A 16,887-nucleotide genomic window follows, 5' to 3' on the forward strand; every position below is an offset into this window, starting at 1 on the left:
ACACACATGCCCAAAAGAACCATTAGTAGCTTACTGTAGATCTGCAAAAAGAAAAAGATGGAAGCTGCCATTGATGTCCCCTTTTTAAAAATGCAAGCTGCCTGAAAGTTGTGTCAAGCCACTGGCTTGGTTCTTAAGGGACAAGTAAGCAGATCAGCAAAGTCAAAGAAAAAGCCTTATCTGCATACTATCAACAAGCTAAAATACTAAACCAAGAAGGTCAGTATAAAAGCCAAAGCAACATTTTCAGAAAGACAAACCAGCAATGGCAGCCTCCAGTTTTTCCTCACAAAAGATTTCATTTTAAAGGAGTTCCAAGCATGTTCCAACTCTCTGACTCTAAATTATAATGTTAGTGGACTTACATGACAGCCAGGCAACTAGCTTTTTGAGAAGGTCAGCAATGGCTGATAATGCTTTATCCTTTAAGACACCACCACTGGCAAAAATGTTAGCTTTGATTTTATTAGACTGGTTAAACTTTAATCAATCCCTGCAAGTGTTTCATAAGCTGCCCATATTTCATACCACGCAGCAAACTCCTTGAGTGAGAACCCAAACTGGTTTGTGTGATACTGTACAGCTGAAACCATTATTAAACATTGTTCATGTCTTTTTTTTTTTCTTTAGACTGAGAACTTCACCTACGAGGTGAAGCACTACATGTTGCAGGAAACTATTACCGAACTGTCCACAAGTTTTGTAAGCTTTAATTCAGAGGATACCACCCTCTGGTTGGAGACAAGGATGTACCCTGTCATGTCTGTAATTGACACTGCAATTCTAAATGAAATCCCTCTAGAAGTGGGATGTGGATTCCAGAAATCTTTGTGAGTATTAGTTTGTTTCATGTTGAACCGCTAAAAGGAAAAATGATTAAAATACAGAAATTCTGGATCACTGACATCTGCAGAGGCCACAGGGCAATAATCAGTAAAAAATACTTTGGTTGTAATAAATGTATTTAATACTAGGAGTCATTATATTTATTGGTCCTTCAGTTTGAGCAACTGCAATTTCTCTCTTACAGCATACAAGCCGTTGACTTTGTCTACACTGACACACTGGATACAAACCAGGAGGACATCACTAGCCATATTCAGAAGTACATGAACAATGATCAGAGCAGGCCAGAAGGTAATTACTGTTGAAAAATGTTGGTTGTTTGCAATGGAGAAGAGCCATAAGGGCATACCAAATAGGAGAGGTCCATTTTAGAATTAGGCACAGTAGGCCTGAATGCCTGTGTCAAAGGATAAGAGGTGTGCTTACAGGCTCCGGTGATGGAAATCTAGTCCAATGAATAGGGTCTGCAGTGTGTGTGTGTGGTGCACCAAATGCCTTTGCATTAATAATGTATTAGCATTTAAAAGCAGGTGTGACATCATCACTATGCTGTACGTATCCTGGGCAGAGAGCAAAGCTGTGGGAGGGACCCAGTAGATTACCTACAGAAAACTGTAGAAGGGGGCGGATACAAGACCAGTAACCCTGCACAATAAAGAGAGCAGCAGTGACTGGTCTTTAATACAGTCACTGCTTTTTTGTAATCACAATAATCCTGAAAAGAGGCAACATTTCACACTGATTGGCTGCACAGATCTGGCAGAGATATGCAAAGTGCACCAGGATTCAAGTAAGCATGCCTTTTGTATTTAAAGAATATTTACTTATCCTGGAGTTCAGCTTTATTCTCCTTCAAAACTTCAGGTACCACGTGCAAGCTTCAGTATTAAGCCCCTCCACTCCTGGATCTCAATTTGCATAAACTGAGATAAGAATGTAGAGATACAGGTTCGAAACTCCCTTTACCCCTAACTTGTATATGCAGAAGCACAAAGTAGAAGGCTATCAGTAGAAGACAAAAAGGCCCCATTTCAAGCTTCCCCTAGAAGACTCTAAATGGGCTACGTGTTAGTCAAATTGGAGGGAGCAGATTGCGAAGGCGATGGGTAGTGGGCATGCATATCTATATTTTATATTTATCAAAACTGTTGTTTATCCCTATGCTGCATTTTTCTATGTGTCATTTGTTTGCCTTTAGCTGAAAGATGCACAGCACAAGAGACCAGCACTGTCACTTATATTGAAGAATATTTTGGAGACTACTGTGGGAAGGTCACCTACGAAACATTGGCCAGTTATTTCATACACTTTGATGTGGTATGTATTTGACCTCTGTTAATAGTCATTAAAAATTATTAGAGCCACACAGTATCAAGAAGTACAGTCAGCATCCATGCTGATAACTGCTACAATAAAACAACCATATAGAGAACCTTTTTAAATACAGTCTGAGTAGCTAGATGGGCACTAAGAGAGAGAAAGATTTGCCTTGAGAGAGAGCATGTGTATTACCATCATGGGCATTCTAAAAATGATTTATTAGGTTATCTTTAAAGTAAAAATTATTTTTGGAGGGCTTAATGACAAAGTTTTAAAGATATCAATGTAATGCACAATTCTATTACACCCTTTTGATTTAGTTCCAGTCGGGAGTCTTTGAGATGCTCAACAGTGAACAGTTTGGCGACATGATTGTGTTGGATAATGTTTATCAGAGTGAAGAGAAAGTCTCCAAAGTGTTTTCATATCTCCAGACCAAAGAAATTGAAACTGTAGATGAGGTTATGACCCGCTTCTCTGAGACTGGATACACGGTAGGTATTTGCCAAGGTCACCACAGAATGAACATTTTGTTTATACTACACTATCTATTTACTTGCCAAGCCATACTTGGTAGAATCTGCTAAGAAGATGACAAAATGTTTAAACAAGCTGGATAAGCTGCTACATAGTATCCATCCCCAAATCCAGAACTATCTGGATGACACTACCATCCAGCCACTATAGTTAAAAAGATATGGATAATATTTTTAGTGGTGTTGTAATGGAGAAGAACAAAATATATTTTACCTTGGAAACACAAAGGCCAGTGCTTGATTGCTTTTCTTGTCTTTATTTATGGTAGTTGCAGGGTTTTGGAAATCTTTATTATTACTATAGATCTTAAAGGTAGAACTATAGGCAATTTTTGTTTATTTTGGATGGAGTCAGAGGTGAGTTATAACCCCTGTCAGATTTTTTTTCACCATCTGTGTCCCATAGCGGAGATTTCTCGCTGTGTCCCATAGCCAAACAGGAAGTGAGAGGAAATCTCTGAAAATTAAGATCACCAGAACTAGTGCCCCCATTGGAAGATTTCCCCTCTATTACTTTTCTGTGGACAACCCAAAATTTGGAATTTTCTTTTACTTTCCCTTTCAATGATAATGTAAACAGGACAAATAGAGAGGGTGAGTATCCTTATTGGGGGCACAGACAGCAATCAAAATTGACAGGTGTTCTAATCCTCACAAGTTTTGCCTTTAGTTATACTTTAAGACCCATATCTTTACCTTGTTCCTTAAATGATAGTAATGTTAGCTGCAATTTATAAAAAAAACTAAGCAACTATATCTTACGGGGGGCCTAATTTTTGGTCTCAGGCTGGTTCTATGTCTGGCAATAACCTATCAGTTTTGAAGAACCCTCCTTCAGCCTTTTCAGTGAAAGCTGTATTATGCAGACCTCACCACTCTTATAAAATTATGTCTGCGCTTTTGAACACTTCTTAGGCTGCTAGCAAAAGGGGCTGATATATGTGAATCCCTTATAACATAAAAGGTAAAACTAGCAGCACCACAACATAAACTGAGGCCCATTCACACTTCAGCATATCAGAATCATAAGCAGAATCATACAATTCTTCCCTCAATTCCAGATCATGCTAAAATTGTGGCAAAACACACAATACACATTTGGGGGCCATATATTTTTTAATGGCACCCCAAACATGCCAAAAAAATAGGCGTTTTGTCACATACCAAAGTGCAGAAAAATGGGCTATGTTGTGCTGTCCAAAAATACAACAACGTTGGGTCCTAAAAAGGGTACAGGAGTTACATTGGCACATTTTTTGAGTGGAGGGCAGCCCATTCACTTGAGTTGTGTTACTCCAAAAACACAGCAAAAAAGAGCATTAAAAAGTGCAAAAAAAGGCAATGCTCCAGGGCCCAAATGGTATAAATGAAAAGTAAAGTGTTATATAAAAAACAACAATCAATAAAACTCCTGTATTCAAAACAAGACACCATTCAGTTGATTTACCTAGGCCAAATAGACTGTTCACTTTTCACATTTTCCGCAGAGCTTAATAAATGTGGCGAAGCTTCATTTGTAAAGTATACCCAATCAGATTCAGGGAAAATAAAAGAGCAGTGTCTTTGTTTTTACTAAGCTCTTTGAAAAATGAATGCAACTGCACTTGCAAACTGCACAATGTATTTGCCTAGTAATTCAACCCTTATTTGTTGCAATCAGGTGAAATGAAAGTCCTTTGTCCAAAACAAATTTGTGTTACAAACAAAGCATATAATGTGAAATCATATGTGTGCTTCCTAAAATGACTCATCAAAAACGTATATAAATATACATAGAGAAAAACTTCCCTGTCTGGATTATTCAAAACCAACAAGGAGATTGTGAACAGAATAATTTAAATGTGAAGAAAGTATATCCTGTATGAGATCTCCACAGTGTAAACTCTACACTTACCAAATACTGTACCTCTATGTACCAAAATATAATCACTATTGTGATTCCAGCAGCCAAACACTCCAACAGCCAAACACCAGAATAGCTGCAAGACTGGTTTCCTCTGCCTGAGAATCCATTGTCACCAATCCACTCTAATCACTAGGGGAAGCTCCCTAATTTCTCCATGTCCCAATACTGAATGGCATGCATCAATAATACATGTACACAATAATCATATAAAAATAAAATAGGGAGGCAGCCTCATAATGTAACATTTATTATATAAAAACAAGAATACAAAATAAAACTAATAAAATAAAAGCTGGCATAACCTCACTTACATGTATGTCACTGTATAACCCCAAAGACAGCAGCTTGTAACGTCAATTAGTCAGTGCAACAAGCTCTGCCAAAAATATTTCATCCAACAGGACGTCATCAGGGGCTGCTTGCACTGACAGCAACCTCTGTTTAAAAACCCTAAGTGGGTGCGCCTCCAAAATGGCAATAAAAAAACGAATCCAAAAATTAACCTTGTGCTGTATTGGATGGCAAAGAATTATATATTTTAACATCAAAATAATTACTGGTATATGTAAGCCAGGTGTGGACAGAGGTAATGCCGAACGAATGAGTACACAGGATCAAGCACCATTTGGGAGGGACAGTTTCCTCTTGGGGCTGGGTTGATAAGATTAGCATCTGTTCTGGTATGTTAATTGTCAATCTCTTTTCCTTTCCAGCAAAAGATTCAAATTGTTAACACCGATGTCGGACAGCAGATGCTCCAAAGTTACCTCAATATAGTTAAGACTGAAGTGACAGCGTACAACACAACACAAATACAAAACCTATTTGAGAGTAAGATCTCTATCCTGACTGAGTTCTTTACAACGCAGACTCTGTCGATATTTTCTGTCCAGGACTGTGACACACTTGTTACCATGTAAGTGCTTTCTACAGGGGGAGGGTTCACATCCCATAAAAAAGAAGCGTCTGCAATATACTGGTTGCTGTTACTCTCTTAAACCAGAGTTCTCTTCCTTGACCTATTCTCCACAGTGTGTCTGAGCTTCTTTTGTTGACTTAAAGACTATTGTAGAGAAGTTAAATGAAATTATAACTAGGAAATCTCCTGTTACTATAACATTATGAAATAATCCATTAAGTGTTGGTTTAAGTTAACTATTTAATGAACTTGCCATATTCTAAATTATTTTGCAGTGTGGCCGAGTTAAACAAAGGTTTCAGTCAAATGACCGAAAAAACCAGAACAGACATTTCCAGCTGGATTATCAGCGATCTGAAGAGTTCATCTCTCAACGGTAAATATGACCATATTGACTAATCACTGCATGATTTGTGTGTTTACATCTTTGAAATGAAGATCAAACAGTGCTGTGGTGAGTGGTGAGATGATGATCTCAAGCTAAACATGATTTAGAAAAGCTCATTATCTCCCTATTTAGCAGAGGTTTCTATGTGCCAGTATGGATAACAATTATATCTTTGTCAAGGATGATATAGGAATTGAGTTCCTATAATAGGGGTCAGCCAGGTCCTTCCCACCATGGGTTCTTACCAGCCTTTCTTAACCTTTTCAACACAGAAATATCCATGAAATAACGTTCTGATTTCAGGGGACCCCTGCTAAAGATTACTAAATCTTAACTCTCTGTGAAGAACCTTAAATTTGCCGTCACCTAGAAAAATTACCCCCTTACAGAGAGCTAAACAGAACAATGGTGTCAATGGAAATTTATCTGAGAGGCAGACATTGCTCATTGCTCAAGAAACTTCTAATAACCTCTGGAAGGACCCTAGAGTTCCTTAGAACCTTGGTTGAAAAACCCTGATCTGAGCAAATTAAAAAGGAAAGTGCATCATATTATATAATTGCATGGCCAAATATGTTCATCAACTCAGCTTATGTTGAGGTAGGACAGTGGGGAAGAGGAGAGGGTGATGTGGGGTAAGGTTACTAGTTAGATGGAGTAATTATTGGAGATGTAGTTGCTGGACGTAAAGAATGAGGTAACAGTGTAGGACCTTTAGATGTTATGGAAGCTTAGAGAATAGGATGGGATGACATGGATGGTGGACTTGGTAAATACAGGAACTCATAAGGGATATAGAAAATAATAGTGCAGAGTGCTTTGGAGGGTAGTAAAAGTTGGTCAGGATACTGAGGGGCTAAAAGAAATAGAGGTACTAAGTGCGGGTGATGAGATGAAGGTGGGAGGTGCTATCACTAATGGCAGGAGCTGGGGGACATATGGTTTCTTCCTCATCAACATATGCCTCATGTTTTATTCAAAGCCATGATGCCACCGCTCATTATTATTTTCTTTAATTGCTGCACTTGTCCTGATATTTGCTCAGCAGCCAGTCCAGTGCTGTTAAATTAACTATCACTTCATTCTCTCTGGCATCTTTTGCAATACCATTGCTGCATTTTGGTACTTGCTCCTTTATTTCAGTGTTCGAATATTTACTTGAAGTAGAGGTGGATACAGATAGCACAGGCCATCCAGGGAACAGAAGAAGATAGTGGTGCTTCATCTTCATAAGCATTTAATTTTATAATGACATTATACAACCACTATACTGCTCTTCTCTCTTTGATGCGGTTTTACTAAGCATGGCATTGCCATTGGAGAAAGGAAATACATTTGGCATGCTTTATTGGCACATGCATCTTTTGCATGTCCCTAAATGATAAATCCCATGACACCAATCATTGCTACTTTCTCAGTCTTGCTGTTGAGTGTCAGCACTGCCATTTTTGCCATTTCCACTGGTAACAGACAAATGTGAACTCGAGGTAAACAGCTACATTCAGTATGCTGTATAGTTATATTTCTGTCCATCAGGTTCTGAGATTTACACAGTCTTTTTACACTGTATAACCCTCTTTGGCAGGAAACCTTTTTTTCCTGCTGCAATAAAATAACACATACTGGCCTTGTCGCTCCCACAGTCTGTGACTGGACATTGAATAGAAGAGCAGCACACTGATCAGCTGTTTTCTCTGTCACTCTGCTCTTTCTTCTTCTGTCCACATAGTCCTTGTTAGTACATAGCACTTCAGCACTTCAGCACAACTGATTGGCTCCTTGTGCTGTGTGGCTCTTTCTGCTACTTATCCCTCTCTCAGCCTGAGCTCTGCTGTACAGTGACTGCTTGCACTGCTTGTATTTAAAAATACATTTAAAAATGTGTGAATGAATACAGAACTGCATTTATTTTCAACTTATGTTCTGCTTAAAGTGTTGGCATAGAACAATTATCATAGGTGAAACTCAGATCTTTGTTCCTTTAGCTGATAAGCAGTAAACTTTTCACATTCTTTGATTTTCAGGTTGCACAAGTAGTTATACCACCACGGCCGAATGGACAAACAATGTCATGGGTAGCTTCTTCATGTATACCACTCTGAAACAGGTGCAAGAGGTTAATTCCCAAGTGAATGTGGTAAGTGAGCTGACATACTGAAACAAGGCCTTCAAGAAATGGCTGATGAATAATGATTTGTATAATGATGCAAAAAAATCTAAGGCCAAGACAGTTCAGCCTTGTAGATTCACAGTCATTGAATCAAAGCCACTTGCTAGTTGGTTAGTCATTTCTGCTACCCTTCTCACAACCAATCAGCAAGTGATCGTATGAATATCTGCTTTCCAGGGTAGGCATGTTTCGAAATATGTGACAACTGCTTGCTATGCACTTAAAGTAAGCCAGTACTAGTTCTTTACAAGGTAAAGGGGTCAGTCATCCCAAAACCTGATATTTTTGTCTATTGTAACGGCTAGAAAGTTAAACCAAACAGCAATTTTTTTATATCTCTTGGGGGCTCTTTGAGGGCCGGTTCACACCAATACGTCACCACAGGTAAACATGCTGCCCTTGTGATCTGCATGTGAGTGCTAATGTATTGTTAATGGCACCGCAAAGCAGAATGCAAATGCAGAGAGTTTACAGGCACCGAATTGCATGGTTTTCCATGTTCCAGTGCCATTTGCAGCCCTTTCAAATGAATGTCAAAATTGCACCGCATAGGAACAGGTGTGTTCCAGTATGAATCGGCCCTTAGAAAAATATCATTCCCTGAGCTGCACACTTGCCGAAGTCTTTCTGCAAATGTCTCACGGTATCTGTTTTATTTTATGTTACAAAAAAATTAAACATCAGCAGTTGGAAGGAGTGGGAGATCCCCCTTACTCCCACATGCGTTGGGGGGGGGGGGGGCATGTAAATCCCCATTAAAGCTGAAACCCCAGGCAAGATATGAAATACAGAATTGAAATACATATGTGGGAGATGCATATCTGCCAAAGGATTTTCATTCAGTCTTAAGATTTACACAACCCTTCCAGACTGCTTAGCCAGCCACTGGACCTAATTTTTCTCTGCCCTAGCTAAGCAAGAAAAAAAGGTCACTTAGCCCCCAGCCTGTGATTGTACAGTGAAGGAGCAGCAGCAATTCACTCAGCTGTCACCCTGTTCCATCTTCCTATATACAGTATTTTAACACCTGATTGCCTTCTATGGTTGCCCTTTCCTCTTACAGTCTTAGTGTTGCTATAAAGAATATTTCAAAGGCTGATACCAAGTTTTTTTAACATTTGTTTGAAGGTCAAAAATGAATGGATTTAGTTTCAAGACTTGAATTTTGTATTAAATGATAAACTAGGATGATAACTTTGAACATTCATATTCCAGATAGAAATCATATCCGAGACCAGCATCTCACAAAAAGTTGAATACCTTGTAAGCTCTAATGTTTTGACGAGCGTGAATGTAACTATGACAGTCCTGGAATCTTTGAAGGGGCAGGACGATGTCACCTCTGCACAGGAAGTGGTCACATTCTTAAATGATTTCAACACAGCTTATGAGCAGGTAAGGGTGCATGCTAGATGCAGGCCTGCAATACATTTTTTGTAACTTTGTAATTTGGTTTACTTGCAATAACTAGGATAGGAAAAGCAAGTAATGTACAGGAAAATACTATGTTGAAATGTCTATTGGCATAGTAATATTAATAATAAAAAAACATAACGATGTTGAATGATACTGTCCATTTCCCATGACTGGGGTAAATGGAGAAGTTACCTTGTTATTCCGCACTGCATTAATTATTATAACTTACTCAGAAATGGTTTTAAACTTCAACCATTGACCATTCCTTTCACAGCTCAATGTTCAGATTATGACCACAGAAGTGAGACAAGAAGCCATGACTTACCTGTTTGAGAGCTTTGTATCTGATTTGAATTCCGCGACGACAGAACAGATTTCAAGCTTCCAGGAGACCTTCCAATATTTCATACCAGGCATCACAGCTGAAGTGATCCATGAAATCCCAGTCACTATAAACTGTGACTCCTACAAGAGCTTGTAAGTACCAAGCACCTAAAGGGGGTTCTCACTTTGAAAGGAAATCCCTGATGTAGCTCATAGGGTTAACCAGGACCTATGGCTACAATTGCAGACTTGTCCTTCAGCTCCAACTATTGAGGTATACTTTACCAAATACTTTACCAAAATATGTTGTCACAGTGCTAACAAGGAAAATCTGCAAATGTTAGACTTTGTTAAACTTTGTTCCACCCAGCCATGTATTACAGAGAATAAAACAGGGTGTTATCTGAGTCAGCTGGGGGCTTCCCTTTATTAGCTGCAGCCAAAACTCTTGTGAAGTTTTGGGTATGGTGGGGAGGAGTTAGAATCTCTGGTGGGATTTATTACTGTCTGTGGCCCTACTGGGAGGATAATCATTTCTTTTTTGTCTTCAGGGAACCACATGTAAATGAAGTAAAGGGAAATCTCTCCGATGGGCAAAGAGACAATGATCAAAATATTTTTTTGTTAGAATGGGGAGGGGTTAGATCCTCTTTCAGATTTCATAGTTATCTGTGTCTCTGTTGGGGAGATATACCCTCCCATCCTGTTGCCATGACACCATGCCACTCTCTGGTGTTGAGGGTGACCCTTGAACAGAAAGTGAGGGTAAACCTTCCTAGTGGAGACAGAAACCGCAATAAAAACCAACATGAAAAATTGAGCACTGCAGTTCATGAGAGCTTTGATGGTGGTTTGAAGGGGGAAAAGAGCACAAAATGACTCTCAGTAATTAAAGATCAGCTTAGTGCAAAGAAAATTCCATAAATATATTAAACAATTTACTATACTAAGTTTCTGCAGCTGATTCTTATAGCATTAAATACCCTACAGCAATTCTAAAGCTTATCTACCATCTCTCTAAAATTACATTATTAGGTTCACATTTACCATACATTCATTAGTAATTGCCAACACTGGTTGACATTGTTACCCACCAGGTTCTGTACATGTTAGAACAAAATGGCTATTGGAATTACCAAATCCTAATGATGTTTAAGTAAGCCTTTTTTCCATTTCCTTTCTTCTTACAGACTTAGTGGCATTAGCAGTGGGCATGATAAATTTTCAGAAAGCGTCATAAGTGCTTCGTTTGATTGGATCATTAGCTTCCTGAACAACCAGTACAGTAGCTCTTCAAGTAAGACCAGAGATGTAAAATTTCCGGAAATTTTTAAGCGATGATTAAAAAATGTTTTATGTGAAGTCTCAGAAATCTTTCATTGAGGTCTTCATGTATCTATTGTTTGAATACCATGTCATAAATATTATTTTTCATAGTAAAATAACATATTCCAAACTCAATTTTTCCTGGAAAAAAAGCCAAAAAGCAGCTTTTGGAAAAAAACGGGTATTTCCCAATTTTCCAGTTTTTCCAGGCCTTCCCATCTATAGGTAAGACTTTTCAGCTTTCTGAGTTGGGGAAGAGTGAACTGTTTAGGGCCAACAGCCAAAAAAACAGACCTTGCCCACATCTCTTGTTCCAGGTCAGCATCAAAATGATGAGAACCACTGACTTCAAAGATGACAGCTATGATGGCAGCTCCCATAGTTCTGTTCTCAAAAGCTCACTTCAAATATGCTGCTTGAAAAAAAATCCATCATATACAATAGTGGGATTAAATACATTTTAATATTGTAATTTAGTTGTAGAAATCAAAACATGACCCTCAGAGTAGCTGTTGATACATCTAAAGGGAATTCTCCAATCAGACTGTAGGGTGTGTGGTGAGTTTAAATCTGCAATTTTCATGATTCTTTATAACACTTTTTCAATTTGTAGAACAAATTACTCCAAAAGGCTGTCATTTTTAACACACCCTGCATATTTAAAACCCAGGGCAAGATTTTGTAATAAAAGCTTGAGCAGGTAAAATAACACAATGTCTATAAGACTCATTGATCTGGCGCATACCTCTTTATTTCCCTTGGAAAGATGTCTATTGGAAATAATAGGGTTGCCAGGTCAGCCTATGTGAACATAAAGCAACAGGCAGCAGGAATAGCATAAATATACTGTAAATACCATGAAAGCATTATGGTGGAAAAACAATAAACCATGCATTACGATTCTTTCCTTTTGTTAATAGGCCATTTATATCAACTGCTGAAACAAATTTTCTATCAGCTAGTCAAATAATTTTCCCTTAGTGGAAAGAAGTAGCATTGCGCATCAAAACACAAGAAGTCTAAAATGGGCACCTCTTTCACTCATCGCTGGCTAAAAGGGATATACTATTTGTACAACTATTACAAATGTCATGTAATCTCCCTTTCTTCTCTCTACTTACAGGTGCCTGTAGCAGCTTGTACACAGATAGTACGAGTTATATTGAAGTCATATTCCAGAGCTTTAGCTCTGAAGCTACAATCTACCAATATGAGCACTACTACTCTGAATTTGATGCGGTAAATACAGTTTTTGCTTTACGATTTGTCATTCTCAATATAGATTTGGGCAGATAATTAAATACTGCATGCTGGGATCCGTTCAGGATTGTAAGATCTGTTAGTTATGGTCTTCTAGTGGTTGCCAAGTCTGAAAGAGAAAGAAAGCTACCAAACGGTGACACAGACAGCAATATATTATTTCTGTCCTTTCTCCTCTCTGCCCAAAACCATTGAACTAAAAGGAAAATATTTGGCTAGGTTTTCATTTTACAGTAACTGTTATATCAATCAACTTTCATTGAACCTTTTTATCTAAATTCTTCTTTTTTCCTGTCTAGTATTCCTGCCTAGACGTCTTTACTGGTACACAGCTGGGCAACCTTCTTGCAAATACCACAGCAATCACAGACCAACTGAATGCAGCCCTGATCCTTGCTGAAGTGAAAAAACATGATATTGAGACTATTACATCATTTATGACTGAAATAAACATGGTGTTTCAAGAGGTCAGTCAAGGCTTTAGCCTTACCTTCATGATTACATAGTTGTACAGATTCTCCTGCTTGAAGTTGTTTACTCTGATTTCACTGAACACTGTGAGCTTCTCACAATGTGCATCAGACATTGCAGGAAGTCAGATAGAGCCTGCCTAATTTCCTGGTTACAGGACATCCAGCATCATGTAGCCTTGTTAGGGGAGTGCTGCAAATGCAACCTGCTTAGAAAAACCCACTCCTCCAGACTAGCGTTCACTCATCAAGGTATTGGTATAAATTATTTGTGATAAGCCTTTATAATAGCCAACCTACTCCTTATCAGTGCTGAGGGCACTTGAGAGGAGTACTAAGGCAGGGTGCTCATGATTTGAATAAGCTATGTACAGCACCATGCTGACACCTCCCACCAGTCATGATCTTCCTGCAATTCAAAGAGAAGCACAGAGAACCAGTGATGATGTCACTGGGACTAAAATAAGTTAAAGTGGTCGTAAACCCTTACATATACCCAGTGAAGTGACCCTCAGGTGATACACAGAGATTAAATAAATCCTCCTACAAACGTTGTACCTGTTTATCTTTCTCCTACATCCATTCAAAGTGCAGAATTTTCATGGTATTTCTCAGCTCTGAAAAGCAGGGGGCAGGTAGCTGAAGTTACATCAGTGAGGAGAGCTCTGAGAGCTGATTGGAGGGAAGGGACACGCCCCCTCCACACAACACACAGGAACATAGCTGAGGCTGTCAATCTGCTGGAAGAGTCTACCCATCACCATTTTTATCTTGGTGTCAGGAAAATTCGTCAGACATGACTCATGCTTATAGCAAAGGAACGAGACAGTGGACAGTAATGACACTTAGCGCTCTGGATTGAGGCAATAATACTCTATAGAGGTTTATCCTTTGTTCATATTTCATGTCTGAGGTTTACAAGCACTTTAAATGCACCAAAAGGTTTTATTTTAAAAATTCTTTAGCATATTGAGGGCAGAGGTATGAACCAGGGAAGGTAAAGTATAAGTGGGAATAGCCTTTGGCTTTAAACATATTAATTACTATAATATCTTTTCCATAATGGAAAAAAATGGAGATTCTAAATGGAAAATTCTGAAAAGAAGTGAAAGCTTTAAAGGCTATTGGATAACATGAAAACAAGTTGAAAAAAGTTGAACGTGGTCCAAAAAGCACCAGTTGGACATTTTATTTTAACTAGATTGTAGCAACCATGTTCTATAATGACTAGCACTGGCTAGTAAGAATGTCTAGCACAAGGTTTACTTCAACACAATGAGCTCTGATTCGTTGCTATAGGTTGCTTTATAGAAAATGACTCTGTTGCTTCTCAAAGAAACCCCATAGAACAGTCCCTAAGTTATAAACATATTGTGGAAATGTATTTCTCCAGCAGGTAGTGAGTCCATACTTTGCTGTATTTAATCAACACAGCTTCCAGTAAAGTCTTCAGCATTTGCCACTTCTCGGAGTGTTGAATGCCTATGTTCTTTCGGCTAAACAAAGTAATGATGTTGAAAGAGGCAGAAGGAACCACTTAAAGCAGCAGGAACACCAGGCATTCTACACATGAAGAAGTGTGCTGGATGTGATGACTTTGCCTGAGCACTTGAGTTCAGACTCAGAGAGGTAGGTATTTACAGTGGTCTGTTGCAGGGGCCATTCTTTGGAGCTTTTTCTAAAGTAAAAGAATCCATTTAAGAGTTACTACATAAAAAAAACCCAAAAAACTTTTTGTTAGCTGTCAGAAGGAGGAGTAGGCATACACAGGTTCAATTCATATAATTCTACGAAATGTCTACAAATGTTTCCTGACCCCAAGGGCTGCAGTTTGTTTAAAATGTCACCAGATTTTGTCAGTTTAGATGCGAGTAATGCACAGAGAAGCTCTTCCTAAATTTTAAACGTGTTTCTCTTTGTTTAATTCTTATTGCCCTATCCAGAAAAACATTACAAAGCTGCCAGACAGTAATATCCAGGACCTGATTTTCAAAACGGTGTGGCCAACAGTGACTGAGACAATAACGACCCAGCAAGATTATGAATTATGGTTTGGAGACTTATTCGGCCTTGTAATCTCAAGTTGTACGGCTGCAGAGATTGCCTCCTTGAAAATGGATATTTCTTGTTCTTCCCAAAGCGAAATGTACGTCCACATTATTATTGAAACGTTTCTGGGGGGTTTTTTGCTTTAGTAAATGGAGATCCTCCTTCCGCCTCTACCTGATAATCACACCTTTCTGGTAGATATACTGTATACTGAGTCATAATTTTGAGTCATGTTTTGAGTAAATACTTGTAAATTTTTTTGCCTATCAGCTGAAGGTTCACATCAGGCTGACAGTGGTAGTGTTTAAAATGGGGTAGGGAAGTCAGAACTGGCTCAGATTAATGTCAATAATAACTTCTGTCTACAGCTTGGATGACGACATACATTGAAGGCCCCGGGTGGGGTTAGGATACAAAAAAGACAGGACGACCTATGGCAGGTGTCCATAGGTGGAGCTGAGACTCCTTAGGGTAAATTATTGTAAAATGAGTTCTGGCCTTTACAATGTAGCAGTTGTATTTTGGAGATAAACAGATATAGAGCTCAGGACTATTAAAACATTTTTTACAGGTAGGCAATAGTCATCAAAACTGTGTTTTTTCCTTTCTGAACTAAGCGTACCTTTTAAAGGGCGGAACGGTTAACTGAAAACACAGCTGAAACATATATAGAACCTGTTATATCTCCCATAACCTAAGAAAAGTAGCAATGCTTCTTCTGGCCTGCAGTTCTGCAGACTCCATAACACTTGCCCACTTTTTATCACCTGTACGTGTTCAAAGTAATTACATTATGTAAGCCTACAAAAGAACCTTCCATTTAGAGCATTGGTTTCTACTGCTGAAATTCCAGGGCCGATATCTTTAGGCACAGAGCGTTGGCCTTTGGCCCATAGTATCCCAGTACAGGAAAGGGGACTTATATAATAAGTGATTATATTTAAGGGTTAGTGTTTGAATTACAGGAGGCTTGGTGTTAGGGTTATAGGCAAGGTTAGTGTTATAATTATTATTCCAGGTACTTATATAGCGCCATCAATTTAATCAGCACTTTACATATATATTGTACAGTCACATCAGTCCCTAACCCTCAAAGGGTGTACAATCTAAGGTCCCTAACTTACATTCATACACATACTAGGGCCTATTTAGACAGGATCCAATAAACCTACCAGCATGTCTTTGGAGTGTGGGAAGAAACCAGAGAACCTGGAGGAAACCCACGCAGGAACAGGGAGAACATGCAAACTCCAGGCAGGTGGTGCCGTGGTTGGATTAGAACCAATGACCTTAGTACTGTCAGGTGGAAGTGCTAACCATTTAGCCACTGTGCTGCTGTTAGTGTTAAGGATAAAGGGAAAGTTAGTATTAGGGTTAAAGGGAGGTAATGTTAGGGTTACAAGAAGGGTTAGTGTTAGGATTATATGGAGGTTAATTCTAATGTTACAGGTAGGGTTAGTGTTAGGGTTATAGATGATGTTAGTGTTAGAATTAGGTTACGGGGAAGATTAATCTATTTTTTTCATGAAAGTGATATCATGTGTTGTGCGGACTGGACTCAAGTTGATGGGTTTTAATGGTCTTCTGCTCTGCATGCAGGGTTAAATGCTTCAGTGATGTCTATTCTGATCTGGAAGATAATCAAAAGACAGCCATGTACAACAGAATCAAAGATTACAACCAAGAAATCCTGACTTCTACAGGTATTGTTAAACACTGAACAGCAGCTCCCTTGTTATTAGGAAGACTATCTAACAGTATTTCCCTTTCCAATCCTTTCCTGACTATTTATGTTTAACCTGACCCTACTGGTACAATTCATATACAGATGATCAAGGATTATCGGTGACAAAAAAAACACAAACACAAAGGGAAGGAAAAGGACCAGCTTCAATCAATGTTACATTCATAAGATTAATAAAATGCCTAGCGTTTTTGTTAGTTTTGGATAGTGGTG

General features: G+C 38.7%; 1 protein-coding gene across 2 annotated transcripts in view; it reads left to right on the top strand.

Moving 5' to 3' along the window:
- The window catches only part of LOC149458513 (uncharacterized), a 78,844-nt gene that overhangs the window by 28,496 nt on the left and 33,461 nt on the right, over positions 1-16,887 (top strand). For both annotated transcript variants that reach the window (XM_089682094.1, XM_089682095.1), the window contains 14 exons: positions 631-830; positions 1,031-1,137; positions 2,045-2,163; positions 2,487-2,660; positions 5,322-5,524; positions 5,803-5,903; positions 7,940-8,052; positions 9,301-9,480; positions 9,776-9,978; positions 11,016-11,122; positions 12,275-12,390; positions 12,711-12,878; positions 14,825-15,027; positions 16,530-16,633. In XM_089682094.1, coding sequence (XP_089538220.1) covers positions 631-830; positions 1,031-1,137; positions 2,045-2,163; positions 2,487-2,660; positions 5,322-5,524; positions 5,803-5,903; positions 7,940-8,052; positions 9,301-9,480; positions 9,776-9,978; positions 11,016-11,122; positions 12,275-12,390; positions 12,711-12,878; positions 14,825-15,027; positions 16,530-16,633 — 2,098 coding nt within the window. The remainder of the gene's footprint in view (positions 1-630; positions 831-1,030; positions 1,138-2,044; positions 2,164-2,486; positions 2,661-5,321; positions 5,525-5,802; positions 5,904-7,939; positions 8,053-9,300; positions 9,481-9,775; positions 9,979-11,015; positions 11,123-12,274; positions 12,391-12,710; positions 12,879-14,824; positions 15,028-16,529; positions 16,634-16,887) is intronic.

The sequence above is a fragment of the Staurois parvus genome, unplaced genomic scaffold (assembly GCF_062004578.1).
Source record: "Staurois parvus isolate SC_StPar_1 unplaced genomic scaffold, SC_StPar_1.0 ptg000285l, whole genome shotgun sequence".
Classification (NCBI taxonomy): Eukaryota; Metazoa; Chordata; class Amphibia; order Anura; family Ranidae; genus Staurois; species Staurois parvus.